Here is a 25,266-nt window from a genome sequence, read left to right as displayed (position 1 = left end):
TAAAAATGACATGAAGAAGGGGCAGTAGGACCCAGGGGAAGCCCAGCAGGCTCCTGCAACAGCAGGGCCTGCCCGGCCCCACCCCCACAGCTGGAAGCCCCAGCAGGGGCTTCTGGCTTGGGACTGTCTGACTGCACCGCACCAGAACCTCAGGAAGAGGGGGGATGAGGGGAGAGGACCCCAGGCAGGAAGGTTCCTGGGGAAAAGAGGTCCCTCACCCGCCCTGTGTCTGGCACTCCCTGCTGCAGTTGCTCGCAGCCCATGTGGGGCTGTCCTGAGCAGGCACAGGCAGCCCCACATGGGCTGTTAGCAGCTGCAGCGTGGGGTGCTGGCCACGGCATGGGCGAGGGGCCACTTTTTCCTCCCTCAGCACCAGCTTGTAACCCGGCCCTGCTGCCAGCCTGAACCTTGTGCCGGCTCTGGGTTCACCCATCGGGGCTGCACATGGTGGCAGCAGCTGTGGCCCCCCCAGGGCAGTTTGCTGCTGCTGCCTACCTGGAGCTTGCACACTGGGCAGGCCAGAGGCAGCGGTGGCAAACGCTGCCCAGCATGACAAGTGAGGAGGGCTGCAGCTGCTCCCACCACGTGCAGCCCTGACAGGCGAGCCCAGAGCTGGCGCGGGTCCCAGGCTGGCAGTGGGGGCAGGTTACAAGCTGGTGCTGAGTGCAGGAAAAGTGGCCCCTCGCCTGCCCCATGCCCGGTGCCGCATGCTGCAGCCGCTCGCAGCCCATGCAGGGCTGGCTGTGCCTGCTCAGGACAGCCCCATGCGGGCTGCGAGGGGCTGCTGCAGGGAGCGCCGGCCACGGGGCGGGTGAGGGGCCGCTTTTTCCCACACACAGCACCAGCTCCTTCCCTGCCGGTGAGCATGGGGTCAGAGCTGCATGCTGCCCCCTGCCTGTACCGCAGGGCTGGGGGGACACTGGGTGTGAGTGGGTGCACGGGGCCCACACCAGTGTCCCAGGGACAGCACTGCCAGGGCTCAGAGCAGGGTGGCAGGGGTACAGGGTCCTGGCTGGGAGGGGCTCTATGGAGCCTGGTCAACTCCCCCTCTCCCTGCTGGTGCAGCCCAGCCTATCTCCACAGACCCCTGCCAGCCTGCGCCCTACTCTGGGCCCCACCGGTGCTGGCCCTGAGACATTGGTCCCAAGACATTGAGACATTGGTCCTAAGATGGTGACCAGGGGGCAGGGCACCTGTCAAGGGCAACCCATGCAGCCCTTGACAGCTTGCCAAAATTGGGTAAGTAGCTCTCTGCCTGAAATAATTGCCAGCCCCTGAGTTAGACAAACTTTCAAATGCAAGACATTCATCAGGTTGCTGATTTATGGAATGTCATGGCAACAACTTTACTGTTCCACTAGCACTGTAGTTTATGACATATTGTTAAATCTTCTTACTATGTTGGTCACAAGGTAGAGGCCAGAGAGCAGTCTCACAATGCCAGGTGTTCTACAAACATAAGCCATCCTTTGACCATTTTTTTTCAGCATAATCCTGTATCTTTAAAGAGGCCTGGACTTTATATTCCTTAATTGTAGCTTTTAAACGAATGACCCCAACATAGTTGTGTGTTATCATCATCATAATTTTGTTCAGCTGTGAGGAGGTACCACTGCAAACATGCTCAGTGCTGTCATTTATGCAGCTGAGTAGTCCTACTGACCTCTTGGGAAACTGATTTGGATGGGACAACCAGGGATATCAATTTCGGTAGCCAGTCCTTAATTTGAGTCACCTGCCTCATAGGGATGTTTGATGCTAATAGCAAATTTTGAAGGGAAAATGGTATTTCAAGACTTGTTTACAAAGTTCTGAAAATGAAAGAAGTAACAGGGCAACCCCGTTCATCTTCTATGAAGTTTCTGTATGAGATAGTGCAATATCCCAGCAAAGTTACTACTTAGAGAGGAAACCTTTAAGGAAATTCCAGGTATTGAGAAAAGTGGTGTTGCTTGATTTACTCTAACAGAGCACTCTTGTTTTCAAGTCACAGCAGAGCCAGTGCCTCATTCAGACACACATGGCTCCTTATTGCGGGAGGTGCCACATTTACAAGACATAAAAGCGACCTTTTGATCACTAAAGCCATTAAAACTCTTATTACACTTTGCATAATTAGGAGTCTCACCCCTAAGATTAAATGGTAACTTTGGTAACTAAGGGCTAGATCCAGTAAGAGATTTAAATACTATACTGATGAGCATTGCACAACCTTAGAGACCTGAACCCTGACAGTGAAATCTAGACTCTCAAGGTGCTTAGGCTCTCTACACAATGCAAAAGGGAGTTAGGTGATTTAGAATAGGATCTAGGGCACTCACCTAAGAGAAGGGGGTCCAGCACTTTGCATGAAACAATATATGTGTAAACAGTTCTTGAAGCATGGACTGCAACCCAAATAAGTGCTCTAAACACTGGTTCTCAACCTTTTTTGTACCAGGACCCATTTGTAAACACTGATGGCCAGTCATGACCCAACCCACTGCTCCCTGCTCCACAGTGTGTGGGGCAGGGGGTGGGCATGTGGGGCAGGGATGTTGGGCAGGGGGCCTCAAGCAACCTCTTGCAGACTGGAACTCTGATGGCCCGTAAGGGAAAAGCCAGTTTCCCACGTTTTTCTCCTTTAAAGGAGAATCAATTTTTGATTCATTTTTAAAGTTTGTTCATGACCCTTTCATATATTCTTGCAACCCACTTTTGGGTCATGACCCATGGGTTGAGAAACACTGGATTAGAGAACCATGCTTTCTCTCTGTCTCTCTGTCTCTCTCTTTCTCTCTGGCTTAGTAAATCTGGATTTCTTTTTTTGGAAAGTGAGACAGCTTGAAAAAGTTGTGTGGACCTTCTCCCCCACAACAGCTTATAGCCTAATGACTAGGATTCTGAGAGTGGTGGGTGTGGGCTACCTCAGGCACAAGACAGATTGGATCTGGGTCACCCCATAACCTGTGTGAGGGCTCTAACCACTGATCTATGCATAAAAGTGGGGAGATGGTAGTAATACATCTCTGAGTTCTGTGCAGCTCAGTGCATTGGCCATGCTCTTAGAACGTACACCCAGCAAACATCTCAGGGAAGATGAGAAAGGGAATGCCTTATTTCCAGTCTGTAAGGCATGGAGTAAGCACTGAGTTACTCCAGCCTGCCAAAACTGAGGTGCTCCTGGGCATAAACAGAAGGCAGGCCTCCAGGGACCTGAGGAGCTTTAACAACAAAAACAAGTAGTTTTGGGACTGAGGAATCTCTTGGGTTAGGCAGCAGCTGAGCAGGAGTTTTCAGATTTGGACTTGGGTGGAAAAAAGGCACCTAAGTCCTTTTTTTTTTTTTTTTTTTGGTTGGGGGGGTTGGGATCTGAACCAAAGTCCATCCTGCAGTTTCATTTTGGCTAGCTATGGTATTCTGGATTTTTCTTAGGATCGGATATCCAGAAAAATGCCTTTACTGTTAGAATAGTGAGGCTGTGGAATAGACTGCCTAGGGAAGTTGTGAACTCTCCATCGTTGGAGGTGTTCAAGAGGTTGGATAGGCACTGTTCAGGGATGATCTAGGCATAGAGATGCCGATGTTCTACCATGGGTATTTCCCATGCTTCTGGGCTTTGCCCCTTTTGTGCCACATGTATCAGGGGGCTTTTAAGCATTGGGGGCTGGCTACAGTGTGTGACTGAGGTGTGTCAATGCTGCTCAGGGTCAGACTAATCATCATATTTGGAGTCAGGAAGTCATTTTATCCCATGGCCAAATTGATATGGCCTGTAGGGATTTTTGCCTTCCTCCGTAGCAGGGGGTGCGGCCCTTTACACAGGATCTCTTGAGCATATATTGGTGACGTTTCACAGAAGCAGGACCTTGGCTGTCCTGGTTCCCCTGCTTTCCCTGTGGCAGGTTAGGGTGTTAGGTCTACGTTGTGTCAGGGTTGACGTTACTCTTATGCAGAATTTAAATTATGGATTGTATGGGATGGTTCGGCTAGGGATGATCCTGCTTCATGCTGGGGTTTGGACAAGATGACCTCTGGAGGTCCCTTCTAGCCTTACTTCTCTGATTCTGTGAAACCCAAGCATTCATTGTCCTTCATATTTAAAAATAAATAAATAAAAGAATAAGGTTGAAAACTGAAGTTTAAATAAATCAATGAATGAATAAGCGAGGTTGGGACTCCTGCCTCCTTGCCTTCTGAACCCTTCCAGGACAATGTGGAATCACTTGTCAGGCGAGGTGCTTTCATTAGATGTGACATCTTTTATGAGCCCAACTGAGTAGTTGGAAAAAGTTCTCAGCAAGCTTTTGGGTGCAATCGCCCTTCTTCAGGTACAGGGAGTCTCTGCTGTTCACCTGTCAGCTTCTTCTTTGCACCCATTAACTTCTGTTCCCTTCCCTTCTTTTCCAAAAGCAGATTCTTGGGAGGGCATGACTCCCATGAAGCGTGCCTGCCAGAAAACCACCAGGCGGCTTAAATTAAACCTGCCAAAACTAGCGATGGCTGCTTCTGCCTGGGCTGTTTAGGTTAGGGTGGCACTTGTCGTGCCCTCAGGAGGCCTGCAGGGAATAATTAATCTTCAGGCATTTCCTTGGAGCTCACTGCTGGCCTGAGGGAAGCTATGCACCCTGCACGAGTCTTTGCTCAGGTCCATCAGGGCCCTGGAGATTTACTAGGATTAGAAGTGAGCCATTCTCTGCTTGGAAGGGGGGATCCTTGTGGTGGGTGCTAAGAGATCCTCTTGCAGTGCCAACATCTTTGGAGGTTTTTAAGAGCCGGGTAGACAAAGCCCTGGCTGGGATGATACAGGCGGGGATGGTCCTGCTTGGAGGGCGAGGTGACCTCCGGGGGTCCCCGGCTCCAGCCCTCATTGTCTGCGGCTCTATGACTGCAAAGGCGCGTTTATGAGGCGGTCTCACTGCGTCAGACACGGCCCCGCGGGAGGAAGGTGTCAAGCACGGCTGGAGAAGAAACTTTGCGAGGGAAGGTTTCAAGGCTTTGACCCGCGGGGGGAGGAGAGAAAGCAGCCGCCGGATCTGGCAGCGGCAGCAGGAGGAGGCGGAGGTTGTGAGGCGGTCGCAGCGCAGCCCGGCCCGGCCCTGCCCGGCCCAGCCCAGCCCAGCGCTGGCAGGGGAGGAGTGAGCGGCGGCGGCGGCGGAGGCGGAGGCCGGGCAGCAGAAAATGGTCGCTCGGGGCTCATCACCGCCGAGGCGCCGCCGCTGAGCGGGGTCCTTGCGCAGGGCGACGGGCGGGAGCGGCAGCGCCTGGGCTGGCCCAGTGGGGCCCGGGAGCATGCGGCGGCGGCGGCGCGGGGAGCAGTGAACGCTGCAGCTGCGCGTCTCGGCGCTGCCTTCCGCCGCGGCTCCGCCGGGGACATGGAGCCCTTCCCCAGCGGTGAGTCGGCGCCGGCCCCCACAACAAAGTTGCGGAGCAGCCGCGGGGAGCGGGGCGGGGGCGGGGGCGGGGCCGGGTCGGGCCGGGCCGGGCCGGGCCGGGCCGGGCCGGGCGGGAGCGGCCGCGGGGCCTGGGGCGCCCGCTTGTTCCCGCGGGCTCTGGGGCCGGGCCGGGCCGGGCCGGGGGGGGACACACACGTGCCCGGAGCATGTGCCTCTGCACTACGCGTGTACCTAGACATGGGTAGAGACACGTACATGTGCACCCTGCCCACTTCGGTTAGTCTACAGACGCATTCATACGTGTGCGTGCAGATGTGCATGTCTGTGTATATGTATACACATACAAGGACACCTTGTAGACTAACCAGAGTAGATTTGTATGTATTGTAATACATGTGTACTAGTGTGTGTGTGTACAATCTACTTTGGTTGGTCTATAATGTGTACATATATATACGGACACATGCATATTGTACGTATGCCTATATATGTGTATGCACGTGTGTGCATCTACATATATGTATTTACTTTGGTTACGTCTATAAGGTACAAATCTACCTTGCCTTTTACTTGACTTCAGTCTAACACAGCTGACTACATCTCTCAATTACTAAGGATGGGAGAAGTCCACAAAGATTGATTGATCTACCGCCCACCCCACACACACTTCGATTAATACAACCCCCCCTACCTATATCTACTTTAGTTAATGTGTGTGTGTACACTCCCCCCCCCCACACACCTATATCTACTTTAGTTAATGCATGCACACCCTCTACCCCCTGCCTATATCTGCTTTGGCACATGTACATGTCACAAGGTTTTGTGATCTCAGTGTCCAAAATAAGGGGAGAAGTAAAAAAAAAAAAAAAATAAGAGCAGATTGTTTAAAAAAGAAAAAGAAAAAAAGGGAACAGTAACTGGTTTTCCTAGTGTTCCTTTGCAGTTATTTGTGCCCTGGTTTGCACTTCTGCTGTGCCTTTGCATTGGGGACATGAAGGCATTTTAGTATAATGTCAATTAAACCTCACTTTTGTGAAACAGGAATCTCTATAGAGATCACCACTTCCTCTGTTAAATGCAGCCATGTCTGAGGTGAAATTTAGCAGTAATGTCTTAACAGCAAGACTCCACATCTGCTCCTGACAGAAAAGGAAGTGAAATGACCCTGTCATATTCATGCAGAAGGGAATTTGGTTAGACAGCAGGTTATAGCCTAATACAGAATTAGGACAGGACGCCAGTTGCAAGTCTTCTTCCTATTAAAAATCTTGCAGCATTTTTAATGGTGTGGTTAGGATCTTGTTCAATTAAATTATGGAAATAATTCAGTTAAAGAGTGGGAGCTGAAACTCCAGCCAGAAGGCTCTTTATTGTGCATCAGTTTCTCAGTGATTTATCATTCTATAAGATTAGTTTTTCTGCGAAATTCAAGGATTCCCATATGTTATGAAAACTTTCTAGTCAGCATTATGAAAAATTTCACCAGCCCACCAGTGCCTCATGCCTTTGCACAAAGAGCTTTGAATGTTACAAAGTTTAGCAATCTGATTAATTTAGTTAATTCTGAACATAATTCCCCCTTTTTATTTTTAAGAAGGGCCCACTAAAAGTTCTTTGAAACACTTGTTGAATTTTATTACCTTGTAATTAAAGCTTGTACAGGAAGTTTGTGCTTAGCTCCTGGCCAAAAATGTAAATGTTCATAATAAGTTTTCTGGTGGTTATTAAATCTAAGTTGTCTTTTTTTCCCCCTAGACTCTGTACATGAGGGAAAAAAATCTTCATTTCCATGAGATTGATCAGTAACACAAATTTTGGGAGTTGGAGTTCTTTTTGTATAATAGATTAATAGGAACTTTTTACGTTGGGAAATATTTGGTATAAAATTGATAATCACACTAAAAGATTTTTTGATTTGGACTCATTGTTAATGCATTAAAGTAGGAGGCCTGTGTTTAAATTCAGCTCTGCTCTTGAAGTTTTCAGTGACATGGTGTGGTAGCCTCAGAGAATGCTGCTGAAAAGTGATCTCTTGCTAATAGAGGAGCCATGTTATTCCTTTCTTAGCAGAGGCTAGAACATGTGCCTTTGAGGTGAGGGCAGTCGTAGTGTGTGGAGGAAACCTTGGTCTTGGAGTCAATGTGCAAATTCTCTCCTACGAATGCAGGCCTGAATGGTGAAAACTAAAAAGTATGTCTATAACACGTATGGGCCTTCATTGTTATGTTTTGTGAAATGTGCTACCACTAAATTCAGTAACTACATATACACTTTATGTAACTTGGGCAGCTCTCACTGCCTGCTTTTTGAACACAGATTTCAGTTTTTAGGGCTGGCAGTTTCATACCTCTTGAACATTAAGTCTATAATAATTATGATCACAAGAAAACCAAACTACCCCCACCTACTCCCATTTTCATTAGCTTCTGTCTGTATTCCTGTGATATCTCTGATCCCTAATTGTGGCCCGGGGCCCACAGTGCACCTTACGAATGTAGAATAAAAAGATGATCTCTCCCCCAAAGACTTTTAGTTTAAATTGTTTTTGTGCTTCAGCAAAAAAGAGAAAACTGACCAAAGCCTAGGAACAATACATTCTAGCCTGCTCTTTAGTTTTCTGCAAAACTTTCGTTGCCCCTTTGGGCAGCATGTGACATTTGGACTTTAATAATTATTTCCTCCTTTAATGCCCTTTGCCCTCCAAATGCAGATCATGTTAAATAAAATCTCAAAACCTATAGTTCAAATTTAGGATCCAGTTCTCTTGAACAGATGCATTCCTCCATCTTTCTACCTGTAATCTTGTTGGAGGTCTGTGAGGCATACAGGGCAGGCAGTTCATTGTATTTGGGCCTAAAATAGCTGAATTAATAAATCCATCAAAAATGGTTCCTGCTAATTATATTTATTTAGTAACAAAAGTTTTTTGCTTCTTTGTTTGTTAAAGATGGGGCTCAACAGGAAACCTTTTTCACAACCTAAATAATCACAATTTAATCAACATACACCCAAACATCCATGCTAATATGTGATGCGTTTCTTTCTTTGTTCATATAATTGCATTTTTTTATAAATGGGAGAATAACATTTAAGGCCAGTTTTTGTTCTTCTCTTGCTCATTGAATTTACTGCATTATAACACAGTGTGTTCCATTAGAAATTAATTGGATTACTCAAGGAACAAGACATTTATCACTATGAGTATTGATGGCAAAACTTGGTTTGAAGGGATTAGTTCTATAAATTTGTATCCTGTCAGTACAGGATAATAGCACAAAATATTTTGCAAAGTTTTTTTTTGTTTTTGCTTTCTGATTGAAGTGTCTCTGAAGAGCTTGTTTAACTATTTCCGGTCCAGTACAGAAGGCATAAATAAAGTACTTTTTGTTTCCTGCTTTGAAAAGAAAAGAAGTAGAAGGCGAGATGATTTTGCAGTGTCTCACTTGAAACGGATAACTTGTACAAACAAGTATCTGAAGATAGATTAGCCTGTTAGATAAGCTTGCCAAAAAAAAGTATGAAGCCTTTGATTCATATTTTTTTGACAAAGCAAGTGGGAACATTGATATCGAAATGAAAACTAAGTAGAATTATTAAATTGATGGTGAGCAAAGCATCTCAGGGGAAGTGTCTCATGGGAAAAAAGAACATTTTTACAGAGAGCAAAAATAAGCTAATTTTGTTAGTGAAATAATTAATGGGAGAAAAATGGTAATTCTGTTTTATTTTAACTGTGATCCAACTTCCAAGAATGATTTCCTTTTGGAAGTGAGTAACAGTGTACTGAACATATTTTAAATTGCAGGAATATACCTTGTGCATACTCCAAATCTGCTTTTGCAGAATTCCTACACCTTTCTGTCAGAAGGAATCCTATTTGTGATAGACCATATAGCTAAATGCTAGAGAACAGACATGACTAAGTTCTAGAAGATTAATTAGTGTGAAATTGTTCTTGATGATCCTTTGTATACCAGATTGAAAAGGAATTATTATGTCTCAGTAGAAGTGTCTTGATTCCCACCCCGCCCCCATCCCCCTCGGAAAACCATTCCAGAATCAACTGAATTATACTTTCAAGAGAGTTTGTCTTGTACTTTTCCTTTCTAAATTTTATCCCAAAGTTCCTGATCTCTGTACATTAATAAGTAATACCTGTCTACCAGAAGAGTTAGGTGGGTAATTTCGTTCCCTTGTTAACCAGGCTTTTCAAATCACATTTTGTCCCTCTAAATCATGCTCCAGGCCCCCAGTGACTTTTCTTGTCCTTCTATAAATACCCTCCATTTTTTCTATATTTTTATTTATTTGTTTTATTTATTTATTAATGTAATACCCAGAACTGAATGCAGTCATGGAGGTGCAGTCTGGTATAGAACTGTATAAAGAGTTTGTTTGGTTCCTTGGGAATATGCAGACCTAAATCTTCTTGGATTTTTCTGCTGGCATTTCGCATCACAAACTTGTTTCTTACTGGTTATTATTAACAGTGCATTTGGAATGAGGTGATGGAACACCTAGGATACATATAGATGTTTGGAGAGGTTAGATCACATTTAAAATGGCCAACTGATCTAACTTAGTTCACCTAGGTGTGGACCTTACATTTAGATCCCTAATTAGGTGGATATAAGTGCAAACTGTACAGAAGTTCAAGACAGACTGGTCTAAAAATGGCTGACCTGATCTAAGTTAACCCTACCTCTGAGCTAGCCTAACTTCAATTGTGTTGGCCATTTTTAGACCCATTTAACTGTCCTGAACTTCTGTACCGTTCCCGGTGTTGCCCTAGATCTGGGAAACCCAGCTGCTAGCTCCAGTCCCAGCACAGTGCTTTTCCTGCCCCCTTCCTGGCACCAGGCTACTTTTAGACACTTGGCCTCTCCCCCCACCCACACCCCCCTGTGGACAAGCCAGCAACCCCCAAGCCTGCCAAACCCCCTACCTACAAGATGCTCCCAATACAGGGAGTTGAGCAAGTAAATTGGAGTGGGTGGGTAGGATTGGCGGAGGTTGTTCATTGGGGGAAGTGGGGGTTGGGGGCTAAAAGTAGCCCCTGGTCCTGGGAGGTGAGGAACAGAGCCCCCGCTTCATCTCTCCAGACCCCTTCGTGGACCCCATGAGCTCCCCAGATGCTGCCAAACCCTCCCAGACCCCAGCAACCTCCTTCCCCCCTGGGGACCCTGTGTAACTCCCCAAGCCCTGCACTGATCCTGCCTACTCCCCTGTCCCCTTGTGGATCCTACTTGCCCCCACGATCCTCCCTGCTTACCCGCCTGATCCTCCTGTAGAGCTTACTGGCTTCTCCCCCTCACATCTTCCCAACTCCCCTTCCCATTCCAATTTACTTTAGATTAGGTGGCTATTTTTAATTCAATATAATATCCCCCTAACCTCCCCGAATGTCTATACATACCCCTAGAGTGAAACTGAAAGTGATTTTGATGGTGGCTATGGTGAAGATAAATGAAGAAGTCAACTGGGGGAAGGGAAAGAAGAAAATGTATGCCTCTGACAGTGGCTTCTTCTTTTGTCAGTCACAGGCGGAAACTTGTCTCCGCATATCTTAAATTGGAAAGTGTCAGGAGCAATAGTAAAGGATTAAGTTGCTTGTTTGAAAGTTAGCACTGTAAATATAATCACTGACCCTGTTGTTTCTGTCACTGGGAGGTTGCTATCCTGTATGCACAAACTTGACACCTTGACAAACTTGACTGGGGTGCCTGAAGTCAGTGCAAGCTTTCAACATCTTTGACTTTAAAATGTCTGTCATCAGTGAAAGTTCTTTTTTGGTGCTTTTTTTGGCAAAATGACTGCTGTGTAAGCAAGCAGCCTTTACTCATGATATCTGTGAGGCTCCTTGCAGGTGTAACAGCTGCTAGATCCAGGTCTGTTACTAAAGCAGCCATTAAAAACCCTGAAAAGAGTTAAAAAGCTGTGACAAAATTGCCTTTAGTTGCCTGATCAAAGCAGTATTTTGTTCTTTCTTGGCTGACACACTGATGATATAATAATAAGGGATCAAATTCACATCTGGTATAACACTATTGACTGGAATGGAGGTTCTCTAGAGATGAATGTGGTTCAGGATCTTTAGACACGTATGGGCTTTCTCCGTGATTTTTTGGTGCAAGCTTTGTGGTAGAAAAACCTGTAATAACTGCAAGCTACATTAGAAAAGAGCTGGGAGAAAAGGGGAAGAGAAAGATGACATTGGTAGGAAAAGAAATCTTGAGTTGCAAAAGTATTTCCAAAAGAACATAAACTACTCAGAGTCAAGTATGTTTAAATGTGTTTTCTGAAACCTGGGGTCTTTCATAAGAGAAGGTTCCATTTTGTCTTTTAGAAAAAGTTTTATATGTGATAGCTGCTGCTTATGAAACTTATGTCCAGTGATACTTTAAAATGAAGTCTAGTTAGATTTTAAACTATATTAACATAATACAGTACATCAGTATCATATAATTTTGTAAGGTAGACTCTTGTGTGCCTTTGGGTATTTGAAATGTATACTTAAGCATGTATTTTACTTACAAGCATGTTATATATTTTGGTTTTGCCTTAAGTAATGTAGATACATTGTCTTAAATTGTAAGAACTAGAAACAAAATTAGAAATGTAACACATCCCAAAGCTGGAAGTAGAGATAGAAATAAAGAAGGAGAATCTTGAAATTGCAAGGGCAGTAACACCTGAAGGTTCATCCAATCCATGACTGAAAGGGGAATTTTGGAGGATCTAGGATTTATATGAACATTTATATATTGGTACTTCTTTCAAAGATGTAATCATGTGTATGGTACCATGCATTGCCAAGGCGCATCTTGTGTTCCTTGGGCCAATTACAGACATTACACTTTTACAGATATAAATGATTGGAAACCAGTCTATACCCATAACGGAAAAGAAGTTTGGCGCACACAGACTGATTTAAAAAATGAAGGAACCTGGTCTAAGACTTTCTCCTTCCCCAACCAAAGGGCAGATGTGTGTTCTGTTTGCTACCAATCTAAACTACCTCGCTCACAGAAAACCACATAACTTACATCGATTCTGCCTCAGGCTTTTTGAATATCTGCACCTAAACTGGACATCGAGAACAAGGATACCCATTGCAAATGTCTTGTTACGAGATATTTGGGGTTTATATGTACATTTTTGGGGATAATTTCAAACTTTGGAACCATTTCTTCATTTTGTCTGTAAACTTAGACTGGGAATTGAACACTTTCCAGTGATTTGTTCATTTTTGAAACTGCATTTAAGGATCTGCCTTTGATACATAGTACCGTTTGTTGGAGTCCACTGAGACAGATGAGTGAAGAAGTAGTAATAAGTAATAATTACATCCGGCAGTGTTTTGCCTGGATATATTTCTCTTATCTTCATTGTGTATCTCAGTAATTGGTAACTTTGTTTTAGTTGGCTAGTATGTTTTATCATTGTTCAGCTTAACTTGGTTTGGATGCAGTCTTGTTGCTGTCATTGTAAGAAAAGTTGTTTGTACAAATGATCTGTACATCTCTGAGAGGAACAGAGTGCTGTTTTAAACAGCTGGGTTTTTTAGCTTCTAGCTATGGTACCAGTAGTTGCAGAGATGCTCAAGCATCCTTATGGAAGTTTGTGGAGCAAAAACTGAGCAAGTAAAATTTCACTGTCAGTATATTGTATTTGTCTTGAATATAAACTTAGTGGTTGTAAAATGGAGTTTTTAAATCCTGATTTATTTAAAGCATTTCCTTTAAAAATGCAGTTTAGGCTTTGTTTGTGTTTTGCTTGTTTGTTTGTTTTATATTGCTGCTTTTCTCAGTGCCACTTCTGGCTGGGTATCTGATTTTCCTTTTTTATAACATAGAATAGGGTAGAACTTCCTAAAACACCAGAGTGACTAAGGTATTTAAGTTCAAACTGCAAACCCTGATAAATAAGTTTAATCTATTTAAAGCTTGGGTCTGTTTTACTTGTAGAAACTCAATATATCCGGTGGTGGTATTGGTGACGCACAGCATGGACTCTCTTTTTATCATTTTTGTTTGCTAGGCTCGTCTTTCAGCAGAAATGAGCATATTTAGTGCAGGAAAAATATGTGTGAAATCTGATTCTACCAACATTTAGGAAATGAAATAGAAAAACTAGTAAAAATCATTTATTTCAGCAACTTAAGACTTTAAAAAGGAAGAAAATAAATAACCAGCAACATGTGAATTAATATCTATAAACATTTTTTAAATTGTACTTTTCATCCATCTCCTGGGTCATTGAAAAAGGGCTTAGATGAGTGATTCCTGAGCCCGTAAGACCTTTCCAGGGGCACCACGGGTGCAGGTACTGCCAGAGCCGGGGGAACTACCTTGCCCACTTCTTGTAGAGCCAGGTAGGAAATTTCACACAGCTTTTCCTGGTCTGATGCCATATGCTTCTCCTGGAAAGAGAGATGTGGTGTGCAGGTGGGACTGTCTCATGCCTGTCTGTTTCCAGGAGGAGTATGCAAGGGTGGACCAGGAGGGGCAAAAGTGCATACTTTAGCTTCGAGCCTCTGCACTGACTGTCCAGAGGAGCCAGGCTGGGCTTCAGCAGCCAAGTCATGGAATTTTTGGAGCAAAAATTGAGGAACTGGGGTGGGTTGCAGCAGCCTTTGGCACTGCCTGGCTGAGAGAAGCCAAGTGCAGGGACACCCAGATGGGTAAGAACAACCTACTTCCCAAACCCCTGTGGTGTACCCCCCAGGGAAGGAGAGGAATTTTGCCTTGGGCATAAAACTTATTAGTTATGCCTCTGTTCCCACCTGCTTTAGATTTGTCAGATAACCCTAAATATAGGTAGAAGAATGTGGCAGATAGTGATTCTCAACCAGAGTGCCTCCAAATTCTAGAAAGTTTTGGAGAGGTGTCCTGACTCTGAAAAGGTTGAGAACCACTGGCTTAGATGAATATGTGCTACCCCAGACAGATGCATAGTTTTGCTGCACCATGTATAGCAGTGTGCTCTTTCTTCCTGCTCTCACTTAAGAGAGGCTCTACTGTAATGAGAGTGGTCTGCATTGCAGTGGTGGGAACACTGTCTCACTCTCACTGTGTGCTGTAAGAAGCTGGACCAATATGCTGAGGCACTGAGAGTATTTTGTTGGCAAACCTGTTGGCAATAAAGGAAGTCACTGATTAAAGTTAGTGGAAGTTCACTTTAGTCATGCATGCAAGGATGATAGCTGTGATGTAAGGTCCCATGTTAGCCTTAAAGCAGAGGAAAATCTATTGTCCTTCATGCTTTGTCAATTTAGTTGAGGCAGCAGCACCCACTAACTTATGAAGTATATCTGAAACTGTAATATGCAGTACCTAAGAATAGGTAGCTTTGGAGCAGGCCCTATTTAGATGTTATTAGGAGCAAGAACAAGCATGTAGGAAGGAGATAGTCATTCTTGTTAATCTTTTCACCCATAAGGCACATACTCATAGTTGAGATTCAACAAAGAGAAGTGCATGCAAGAGTTAGATTTGTAATGGGTCAGTTAAGTGAAATAATGTTCTTGTGCTAGATCCATCATATAACACTATAGTATTTAGACAGGGCTATAACATGTAGAGATGTAAAATCTAGGTTTCTTCTCTCTCTTTTTTTTTTAGCTCTGAATATTCCAGGAAAGGTTTAACTAACTAATGCTAGTTTACATCACTGTTTCCTAATTTCCTAATTGTTCTTTTTTTGGCCTTTCTTCTCCTTTTTGTTGATATTTTTTTTTCACTTTCTCTTCCTCTTCTTTGGAGACTTCAGTTTTTTTCTCTTCTTTGCCCTGGTTATTTATGCAGCATATGTGGTGAAACGCGTGTGCACAAATAATAATAGTTTCACTGCTAACTTATGCTCTCCCTACATATTTGTCCCTTTTGTCCCCCTATTGTGTCTCCTCAAGTAAGGAGAATATAAAATTTTTGGAGCAAACTTCAGTCTTTGACTTAAAGAAGTGCTTAGGTGTTTCCATCTTGTAAATGGCAAACAATAATCTGTAGGGAAGTGAACACTTACAATTTTTATTTCCCCTGATTTTAAGTTGCGCTTTTAATTTTCTCAGTTCAGTTCAGTTATATTAAGAACTTATAAACATACAAGCCTTTCTGGTAATACTTTTTTTGGATCATGCAGCATGCCATGGGTACTGTAGAGTTTGTTAATTTACAAGCAGAGTGAAGCTAGAGATCAGATTAGGTTGGGCTTTGCCCTAGAGCACTGTCTGTAATGAGGACAGAGGTGGGGTGGAATGGACTTTTTTTTGAAAAATTCATAAACTAAACAATTTAATTTATATGTGGTCTGAAACCTAATGACCTCCTAGAAAAATTTCTGACTGAGACTATGCATAAGTACAGTCATTCAGACAAAATAATTTCCCAGGGAGGTCTGAATTTGGTGTGTGACAGTAACTTTGACATAACTAACTGTAAAGAATTTATAAGCCTGAACTTCAGAGATGCTAAGAATCACATTTCCACCTGGTCAAGAAGAATGTAGATGTTCAGTAGCTCAGAAAAATTGGGTTCTTTATAGTCCATGTCATTGAAGATCTGTGAAACTTAGTGCAAGTTTCTACATGCAAAGTAAAGCTCTCATCACAAAATGATCTCAGGTTACCTCACTGACAGAATGTTCTTTGAAAATTGTTCAAAATGTGTTATTCTAATGACAAAGCAAGCCATTAACCCGGCTTCAAATGAGAAATTAAAATCTTAATAAAGATTAACATATTTTTATATAAAGATTTAGGTAAAAAATAAAGTGTGTGCGCGCTTGTGCATGTGTGTGTAAAAACTCCTAACCTTGCCCCGTCTTCTACTTCGATTTCTGTGCTTGCTTGAAGTAGAGAATAGGGGTTAAATCCTGGTTCCATTACATGTAGAGGGAATTTTGTCATGATTTCACCCCAATATAGAACAATGCAATGAATGACGTGTAGTCCAAGGCAGTACTGTTTTATCTCCCTCACTGCACAAGTAGAAAATTCAGGTCTGTAAATTAAACCACTCCTGGACATTGAAATATGATTGATCCACACAATGCTTCATCCTCAAGTCCTGCCAAATAAAGTACATGTGTTCTTTTATTAAAAGTCAGGAAGAGACTTTGAGAAAATAAGCAGTTAGTTGAAAGTTTGTGTTTTTATCTTCTGTTTCTCATAACTGATTAAGATAAAAGCAGATCTGAAAATGTATAGTCATGGATTGTTTTAGTTTTCTTAGATACGGTTTTAAAGCAAAGCTGTGTTTTATGGTGCGTATGGCAGTTGAATAATCATAGGAAGTTAGGGCTGGAAGGGACATTTTTTTTCCTGTTCTTGTGATGGATAGATAGATATCACAAGAACAGGAAAAAAAATGTCCCTCTGCCCCCCTCGCCCCTGCCCCAGTCTCCTTCTTGCTCAGTAGACCCCCTCCCAACCAAGTTCAAGAAGCATTGTAGTTAACTAGACACCTACCTAGCAAAAACATAATATCAGTTTTACTGTTTCTGTAGCCTATTTGACTCTGGTATGTCACTTTTGATGTCACTTGCAAAGTGTTTGTTACTATAATAAAGAGTTACTTGTTTAAATATTGGGCACATCTCATTTAGGTTGGTGTTTCTGAAAGAAACAAAAATAGTAACAACTGGGCACGGGCTAAACATTCTTACCTGTGTAGATCCAGAGAGCGAAATCTTGACTGTAGTGGCAACACTGCCATTGACTTAAACAAAGTCATAGTTTCACTTGGGGTGTTCGGTTTTTGTACACCCTGAGTATATGTTCTACGTCTCCACATTCTCCTTGTTTCGTTGTTTGTGGACTATTTAGGACATTGGAGGTGACCGGGGTTTCCCTCTCTTATCAGCTGAAAGCATAGCTGGTGTCTCTGGGCTTGTTTTCATGTTTTTAAATAGCTGGTTTGACAGTATTTGACCTGCTCATAATCCTTTAATGTGTTTGCTCTTGGTAAACAGTACCTCTGTGAAGAAGAGATGTGGAATTATCCAGATTTTAGAGATGAGGTACTTAGACATAGACACTAAAGCAAATAGAAACTGCACACAGCTTTTATATTGATGTAATTTTTTTTCTATTTTCTTAAATGCAGATTCAGCTCCTACTATATTATGTAAACAACCCCCTAGACAAAGGTTTTTTTTAAGTTTTCTGTATAATTGTGTCCATGGGGGCAAGTGAGGGGGTGAGTTTGTACACAGTTGTATATGCAGATAAGCCCTTCTTGACTTGCCTAAATTTGTAGAGTAAATTGAGGTGAAATAGGGAATTGAATTGTGGCCTCCAGAGTTTCTAATTCTCCAGGTGTTGTAAGGAGTACTAGTATAATGAACATGAACTTCTGAAAACTTTCGGGGTTTTGGGGGGTTTTTTTGGCCTCAGGTTTCCTATTCCTCATTAAAATGTGTTTTGGGGAACTGACCCTGTGGGCAGATGCTGAACACTTTCTGAAGTTCAAGCATACACAAAATCCTTAGTAACCATTTGCAAATCCTGGCCTTAAATTATTTACTATTGCTGCTTATGTGTATTGGTTTTATACCTAATAGGACCAACTTACGCTTAACGTTGCTGGGCATAGTTCTTGCCTTCAGAATTTGCATCTAAGACGTGAGACCTAAGGCTAGGTACTGTCATTCAAAAAGCTCATGGTGGAATCAATCTAACTTATGTGGTTTTCTTTAAGTCTCATAGTTTAGATCAGTAGCAAACAGAATCCACATTCACCCTTTGGTTGGGGAGGCAAATGCCTTCTGTCATTTTTAAACCAGTCTTTGTGTGCCAAACTTCTGTTCTGTTATGGGTGTAGACCAGTTTCTGATCATTTATACCAGTAAAAGTGTAATATCCATATCTGGCCTAAGAGATTAACTTAATGAGGCATTGGACCATGCCCATCCATTGCTCCCAGTTCTGCTCTTCCACTTCTGAAGAAATCTTCCAGTACAACACTGAAGCAATTGCTTCTTGTAGATTAGCTCCCCTCCTCCCCCACCCCTGAATACACATTTGATTTGAGAGCTTTTTTGTACAAGATAAAATGCTGACTGAATCAGTTATCAAGATTCTTTTTATTTTCTTATGAAGAATAAAATTCACTTAAAGCTGCATTTTAGATGTTGAACACATGGAAAACAGTGAGGTAGTACTTATAATTTCTATTGTAAGCAGTCATTACATTGTCAGTATGGTCTGGCTGATTCAGAGCTCTGAAGCATTGGATCACCAGTATTTGCGCAATTGTGTTTTTGTTGCTTTTTTTTAAAGCAGCAGGATGCGTCCTATATGGCTTTTGCCTGCTGTACATAATTAAAGAGAAAATTAAATTACCTGCATACTGTTTTATGCATGTTTACTCCAGAATAGTTTGTCCCTCTTCAATACCAGTGTTCTTTATCCTAAATGCCTCCTCAATTAAGAATTGGTAATGTTGCGTGTATGAAAGCTGATTAAAAGAACATTTAAGGTTCATGTTTAATTTCACAAAGTTCAGGAAGTTCAGTTTTGAGAAGAGAGCAATAGAAACACCGTCATTTGGTTTGTCTGCTTGCGAGCTAGGTCACTTGTAAATATGGGATGTTATTTGCATGATGCTTTAATTACAAAAAGAAGTTCTCTTTACCTTACTCCCTGTGTTGCTTGGTACATTGTGTGACAGCATCTGTGTTACGTGTTGCTGTGAAGAAAAATCTTTTTGCAGGGCCTATGTGCAAGCAGATGGGGTTAACATTATCATGGTGATTTCTTCAATTTGTTGATTTTTGTGCAATCAGTATCTTTCCATTTACACTACACTGACGTTTTCTGTTGCATATGATTATGTAGTAATGGACGATGAATAATGAGACCATAACTTTTGGAAGAAGTGTCACATTGGATAAGTTAGGTATCTGAACTTGGTACTCAGAACAACACACATGATTTTTCTTTCCCTTCATTTGAATGTTGTTTCCATGGCTTTCAGCCAGAATCCTTAGTAATAAACTAAACATTCCCCTCATTTTTTTCAAAATCTTCTTTAATTTATGAAAGACTTTGACTTAACTCTGCCAGACCTTCAATCATGAATCTTACAACTCCAAGCTGTTGTTCTAGATGTTTTGACTGATGCTTGCAGTATCATGAAAGAAAATCAAATCAGATCCTTTATGTTCTCCAGTAGAACTATCTATCATTAGGTTCTCAGGCAAAATAGTAAGTGCTATATGATTTCAAAGATGATTTATCAGCAGAGATATTGTGGGCATTTATGGGGGACAAATTAAAAATATGTTCACCACTTGTAGAAACTGTTGTAAAACATAAATCTTACAATGCATTAAAACCCCCCACAATAAGAGCCTTTTTTTCTGCAGAGAGAAACTCTCACTGGGATTTTAAAAGGAAAGAAAGGAATTTAGATTAGAATTTAAGAGACATGCACACTATTTATTTAGGTACATGCACACTATTAATGGCACTTGCTGTCAAGCAACTAGAAGTTGTCCTGATTTCAGGCTATAGTGGCTCAGATAACACATTTCTTCCAGGATACATCTACATATCAGCTACACCATTGTTTGTGCATTACCATTCATTACTTATATTCTGTAACTGGAATAAGGTGAGCATTAATAATCTCCTGTGAAGGCAACTTGGAAACAGTTTTGGGAATCCTGTTGTTACAGAAAAAGAGTGCAGGCCAGTGGTGAACTTAAGGTAAAAGGCCCTGGCTTTTCAGAATATGCAAGCCTTCTTTCTGTTGCTCAGCTCTGCATGATTACTAGGTCTCTTGCTTTTCTCCAGAGTAATTGAAAACCACATACTGTGTGAAGATTCAGAATTAGGGCACTTTAGTGATTCCATAAATGTTCCACCCAGAGCAAATATTTACAGCTATGTAATGAACCTGCTTATAATGGAAATGTTGGCATGCACTGATAATGAAACCATGCTATCAGGTACAGCTGTAATTCTGAGCATACATTCTGTTTGAGAGAACCATTATTCTTAGAAAGCCTGGCAGCTAGTTATTTTCATGGTGTGCAAGGGAGTAAATAGGAGATGGGGAAGAAATTGTATTGGAGCTAAAGTCATACTTCACTTGCCACCACACGTCAGCCCTTTTCCTTTTGTATGAATTCTACCACGATACAGATTTCCTTCTATTCCTTTCTTTAGTAAGATTCTTTCTTTTTTCTCCTGTTCTCTAGATGATGTAAAAGTCAGTTTTTGACCTTGATGCCTATAGGGTATAAGTTGTATCCCAGGTAATAGGGACAAGGTCTAATAGTATAACAGCCAGATGATTAGGACCCTGTGCAGTGGGAGGTATGGACTTGAGTCCTTTCCAGTTGAGGAGAGCCTAGAACATAGATCTCTCACTTTCTGGATGAATGCTGTAACCACCAGTCTGTTATATAAAAAATGGTGCCGCCCTCACCATCTCTGGCTATACTTTTTTGAGATAGTGACTGTGTCCACTGTACTCAGTGTTGAACTCTATACTGCTGTTGTATATTTGGCTTTGTGTATTTTAAGTGTATATTTGGCTTTGTAACCTCTGATTTCCATAAATCCCATCACTCGGATGGCTGTCTGATTCCAGACAAATGAATCCTGCTAATAGTTTTTGTACCATTCTTCCTATTAAGAATGAATAACCAAAATCTGTAATGTTGGATTATATTTCTTTCATTTTTATTTATGGAAAAAGCTCAAAGTGTATGGAACAATGAGAGATACTTCGTAGACAAGGAAACAAAATATCACAATGGAGAATGTTTGTCCAAAAATAACAAAACAAGGCCATAGCACAGCAAAGTTTTTGCTAGCACGGGAAACATTGGAATAAGCTCGTTGTGCAAGACACAAATATATGATCGTAAGGTGGGAGGAACCCTAAATGAAATAAGATGATGTTTCTAGGTCAGTTAGATGGAGCCCACAGAGTAACAGCACAAATAGGTATCTTGCATCTTTAAGAGATGGGATAAACTAACATGCCAGAAGCATAAAACAATGTATAGTTGAGTTAGACTAACATCAGATTTGTACTATAGGTGGCTGACAGTGCTATATGCCACATAGTATAAGTTGTACTGAGATATTTCTGCTTTGTTGGGTCCACACTGTATGCTGATAGGACTACTTGCAGGTCTTGCATTGGTGATAGAATTGTTAAGTTTTTTTTTTTTTTTAATTTGTGTATTAGGTAGGAAATAATATCAGATTTTTTTGTCACTGAAAGCCATAAAAATGGCTCGCGTCTGTTGTAACTATCAGTTTCTGTCATTTACAGATATTCTATTTTATCTGTTACATATATTTAAAACACTAAGAAATCATCACATTGGCAAGTAAGAGGCAATCAGGGATAATGCTAGGGGGTAGGATGCAGATCTAAGTGGACCTGGACAAGCTAGAAAGGTGGGCAGAGTCAAACTGGATGTAATTCAATAAGGATTAATGCATAGTGCTTCATCTGGGGAGAAGGAACCAGGGACATGAATTTAGGTTAGCAGGAGATGTCCTGGCCAGCACAGTTTCTGAAAGGGACCTCAGGGTTATGGTAGATCACAGAATGAACTTGAGCCACCAGTGTGACTCTGTAATCAACAGAACTAATAGCGTACTGGGATGTATTAGCTAATGCGTTGTGAGCAGGGCTAAGGAAGTGATACTTCTCTCTACACGGTGCTGGTGAGACCCCAGCTGGAGTAGTGTGTCCAGTTCTGGGCATCACATTTCAAAAAAGACGTGGAGAATCTTGAAAGGGTCCAGAGAAGGACTGCAAGAATGATTAAGGGCCTGAAGGACAAGACTAAGAGATCTGGGACTGCTCAGCCTGGGGCATAGAAGACTTAGTTGGGACATGGTGGCAGTCTATAGATATGTAAGGGGTTAATATTGGGAGCTGGGAGAAAAACTGTTCACTAGGGCACCCCAGGGGATGACAAGCAGCAGTGGCCAAAACCTGTTAAGAGGATGGTTTCAGATTGGATGTAAGGAAGAATTTCTTTACAGTAAGGGTGGTCAGAATCTGGAGTAGGCTTCCGAAGGAGATAGTGCAGTCTCCAACCTTGGAAGTCTTTAAGAGGAGATTGGACAGACACCTTGCTGGGATCATTTGATCTCATCAGTATTCCTACCTAGAGAAGGGGGGTTGGACTTGATGATCTTTCAAGGTCCCTTCCAGCCCTTAATTTCTATTATTCTATGATAACAATATAGTTTTCAGTATTGTGATTAAAGTACATAATCGAAAGAAGGGGAAGGATTGAAAGTGGTATATTCCAAAATATTATTCAAAATGGAGCAGAGCTTTCACGTGGTGTAATATGCTGGTTTCATGCTGTGCCACTGAAAGAAAAATGGATTAGGTTGTAATGCAACATGGTGATTAATGGTAAAAAAGTCACCTTAATCTCTGCTCCAGCCAAATGTGACTTTGCAGCAATATATTTGAAATTAAACTTGTATAACTTCCAATTATTGCATTGTGATTATTTAGCAATTGAAAGATCTTTTTATTTTTAAGTAACAGTGGACTATGATTGTCAGCTTTCAGTTATCTCCTTTCTGTAGTTATGTTAATACTATTCACGTGGAAATTTGATCATTGTTTGAATATTAAAAGTTCCTTTTGTTATCTTGGGACACTTAAATATATTGCTGTACAATGTTTTTCTATACATTTGAAGGCTAGGAATGAGCATTTTGCACTCAACAGGTTGTAATTAAATAGGAATATTTTTTTTTCTCCTTTTCTCTGAGAGGAAAACAACAAAATGGAAATGGGAGTGTGTGTGCTTGCGCTAAAGAAACATAAGTGACTCTTTGGCTAGATTTCCCAGTATATATCACTATTTTTCATGTGATCCCACAGCAGCCAAATGAATATCCTCCTATTGCCCTGTAAGAAAATGGTGTCTTGTGTATGTTGGTCATAAATATAGCTATTTGGAACACTGTACACTAAAATGGCTGTGATAGGTTGACCACCCATCCCTAAGTGGGCAGAACAATCTCACAATGGGAATCTCAAGTCCCAGTCCTGGGCTGTATGACTCTGGGACAGCATTTGTCCTGAATTAGAAGTGTCTGCAGGGATTGGGAAATGGTAGGTTTCCCCTTGCAGGTGGGCAGTGTTCCAGCCTGCAGGGAGCTGGGGGGAGTGGGACACGGGGTGCTATGTGCATGTGCGTGTACATGCACATGCCTGGGAAATACCTCTGGGAAGCTTGGAGAGCAGCTCCCTACAGGAAGTCTGTGGTGGGGAAGGGGATCTAGGGAAGGTGTGGGGGGCAGATTGAGGCCCCCATGGTGAGGTGGGGGAGTGGGTGAGGGTCTGGGCGCATTGCCCAGCCAAGGTGATACATGGGGCTGGGGCAGGGAGTTGGACAAAGCTGCTGGCAGCTCATCCAAGGGGCAGGAGGCATGTGCCCCACCCAGATTTGTGTGCAGGGCAAGGGTGGATGCGTGCTGCCTGCTGCAGGCTCAGGGCTCCCCATCCTGCTGCTCTGCCCTGGGAACCCCTCACTGGCTGTGACACCATAGTGAGGCAACCATTGCCCACCCAGCAGTAGTGAGGCAGCAGTGACTTGGAGTTGCCAGCACGAGGCACGCAGCCAGTGCAGGGCTCCCGAGGGATAGGCAGCAGTGTGGGGAGCCCTGAGCCCTCAGCAGGCAGCCCACATCTGCTTCCCACTCTGCTTGGCTCTCATCTAGCCGTGATGGTGGCGGTGGGGGGAGGGAGGGAGGTAGACATGTGTCCTGCCTTCCCCTTTTGAAAAGGTGGTCATCCTAGGTTCTGAGTGGGGATGGTTTTATGTCTGCATCATGTATTATTTCTCAGTAAGATTTCCTGTGTTCTCCTACGTGATTTCTTCTCTTTCATATTTCAGAGCCACAGGAGCAAAATCTTTTTGGAAAGTAATTTTTGGTTCCCAAACAAATATTTTCTTTCATTTATTTTTACCTTTACTGGTTTATAGTCTGTTTTTAAGCTGCCTGGCAATTTCAGGCTTCAGCACTTTTGCCTATTGGCTTATAGGACTGAGGAGTGGTGGAGGAGAGGGACAGGAAGGAATATATTTTCCTCTTAGGAATGATGCTAGCTTCTGAGTTCCTTCTTCCCCTCTTCTTCTGAAGGATTTGACATTGATTATAACCAGAGCTGGTTGATCTTCTTTTTTTAATTTTGTTTTGTTTTTACTGGGATGTGCTGCTGCTTCTGCTAAATACTTAGAAAATTCACAGACTTTTTTTTTCATTTGGCTTAAGGTCAAACCAGCTGCCAAAGTTGAGGTAAGGAATATTTTTCCTGTGTTTGACTGGCAAGGATTGTGAGGTTTCTGGGTTTTTCTGTAACATGGGGATTCTTCATTTCCTGGGATCCTCTGAACATATATATTAACAGATTACTTCCCTGACACTGCAGTGGGGCATTGACAGTGCCCTCGTCTCATGGGCTCTTAGCTGTGATATATTGTAGAAAGTTTTTGATGTTTTTAGTTTAGTGTCTTATAGCTGTTTGTGAGGGTCAGATTTGAGGATGCCTTGGATGAATGGTGTTTGGGAGAGGAAGGGACTTGATGGCCTGTAAGGCCTTTTCCAGCCCTGTGTTTCTATTTTGATAGGGCTTTTTCTAGGGGTGCACCAATGGAGATTTTGGGGGCTTATATCCATCTGATATCTGATACAGCTGCCATCAGCTGGTAAGTCTATTGTAGGGGAAAGGGGAGGGAAGGGGTGTAAGGGGGCAGATCAGCGTCCCCGCGGTGAGGGCCCTCCCTTGGTGAGGGCAGGAGCAGGCGCTGCCTTGTCAGGGTGGAGGGATGGGATGGAGGCACAGCTTGTGCAGTGGGGGCGGCTCCCACCTCTGCTTGCACCCCG

General features: G+C 42.7%; 1 protein-coding gene across 2 annotated transcripts in view; it reads left to right on the top strand.

Annotated features, from left to right (window-relative positions):
• Positions 1–4,954: 4,954 nt before the first annotated feature.
• Positions 4,955–25,266, top strand: part of LNPEP (leucyl and cystinyl aminopeptidase) — an 89,806-nt gene continuing 69,494 nt past the window's right edge. Inside the window, exon 1 of one of the 2 annotated variants that reach the window (XM_059724996.1) lies at positions 4,955–5,373. In XM_059724996.1, the coding sequence (XP_059580979.1) occupies positions 5,355–5,373 (19 nt within the window). In that variant the 5' untranslated portion in view covers positions 4,955–5,354. The remainder of the gene's footprint in view (positions 5,374–25,266) is intronic. The other variant, XM_006261603.4, reaches the window with a different exon arrangement.

Source organism: Alligator mississippiensis, chromosome 3 (genome assembly GCF_030867095.1).
Source record: "Alligator mississippiensis isolate rAllMis1 chromosome 3, rAllMis1, whole genome shotgun sequence".
Taxonomy (NCBI): Eukaryota; Metazoa; Chordata; order Crocodylia; family Alligatoridae; genus Alligator; species Alligator mississippiensis.
This window is presented reverse-complemented; position numbering and strand designations above follow the sequence as displayed.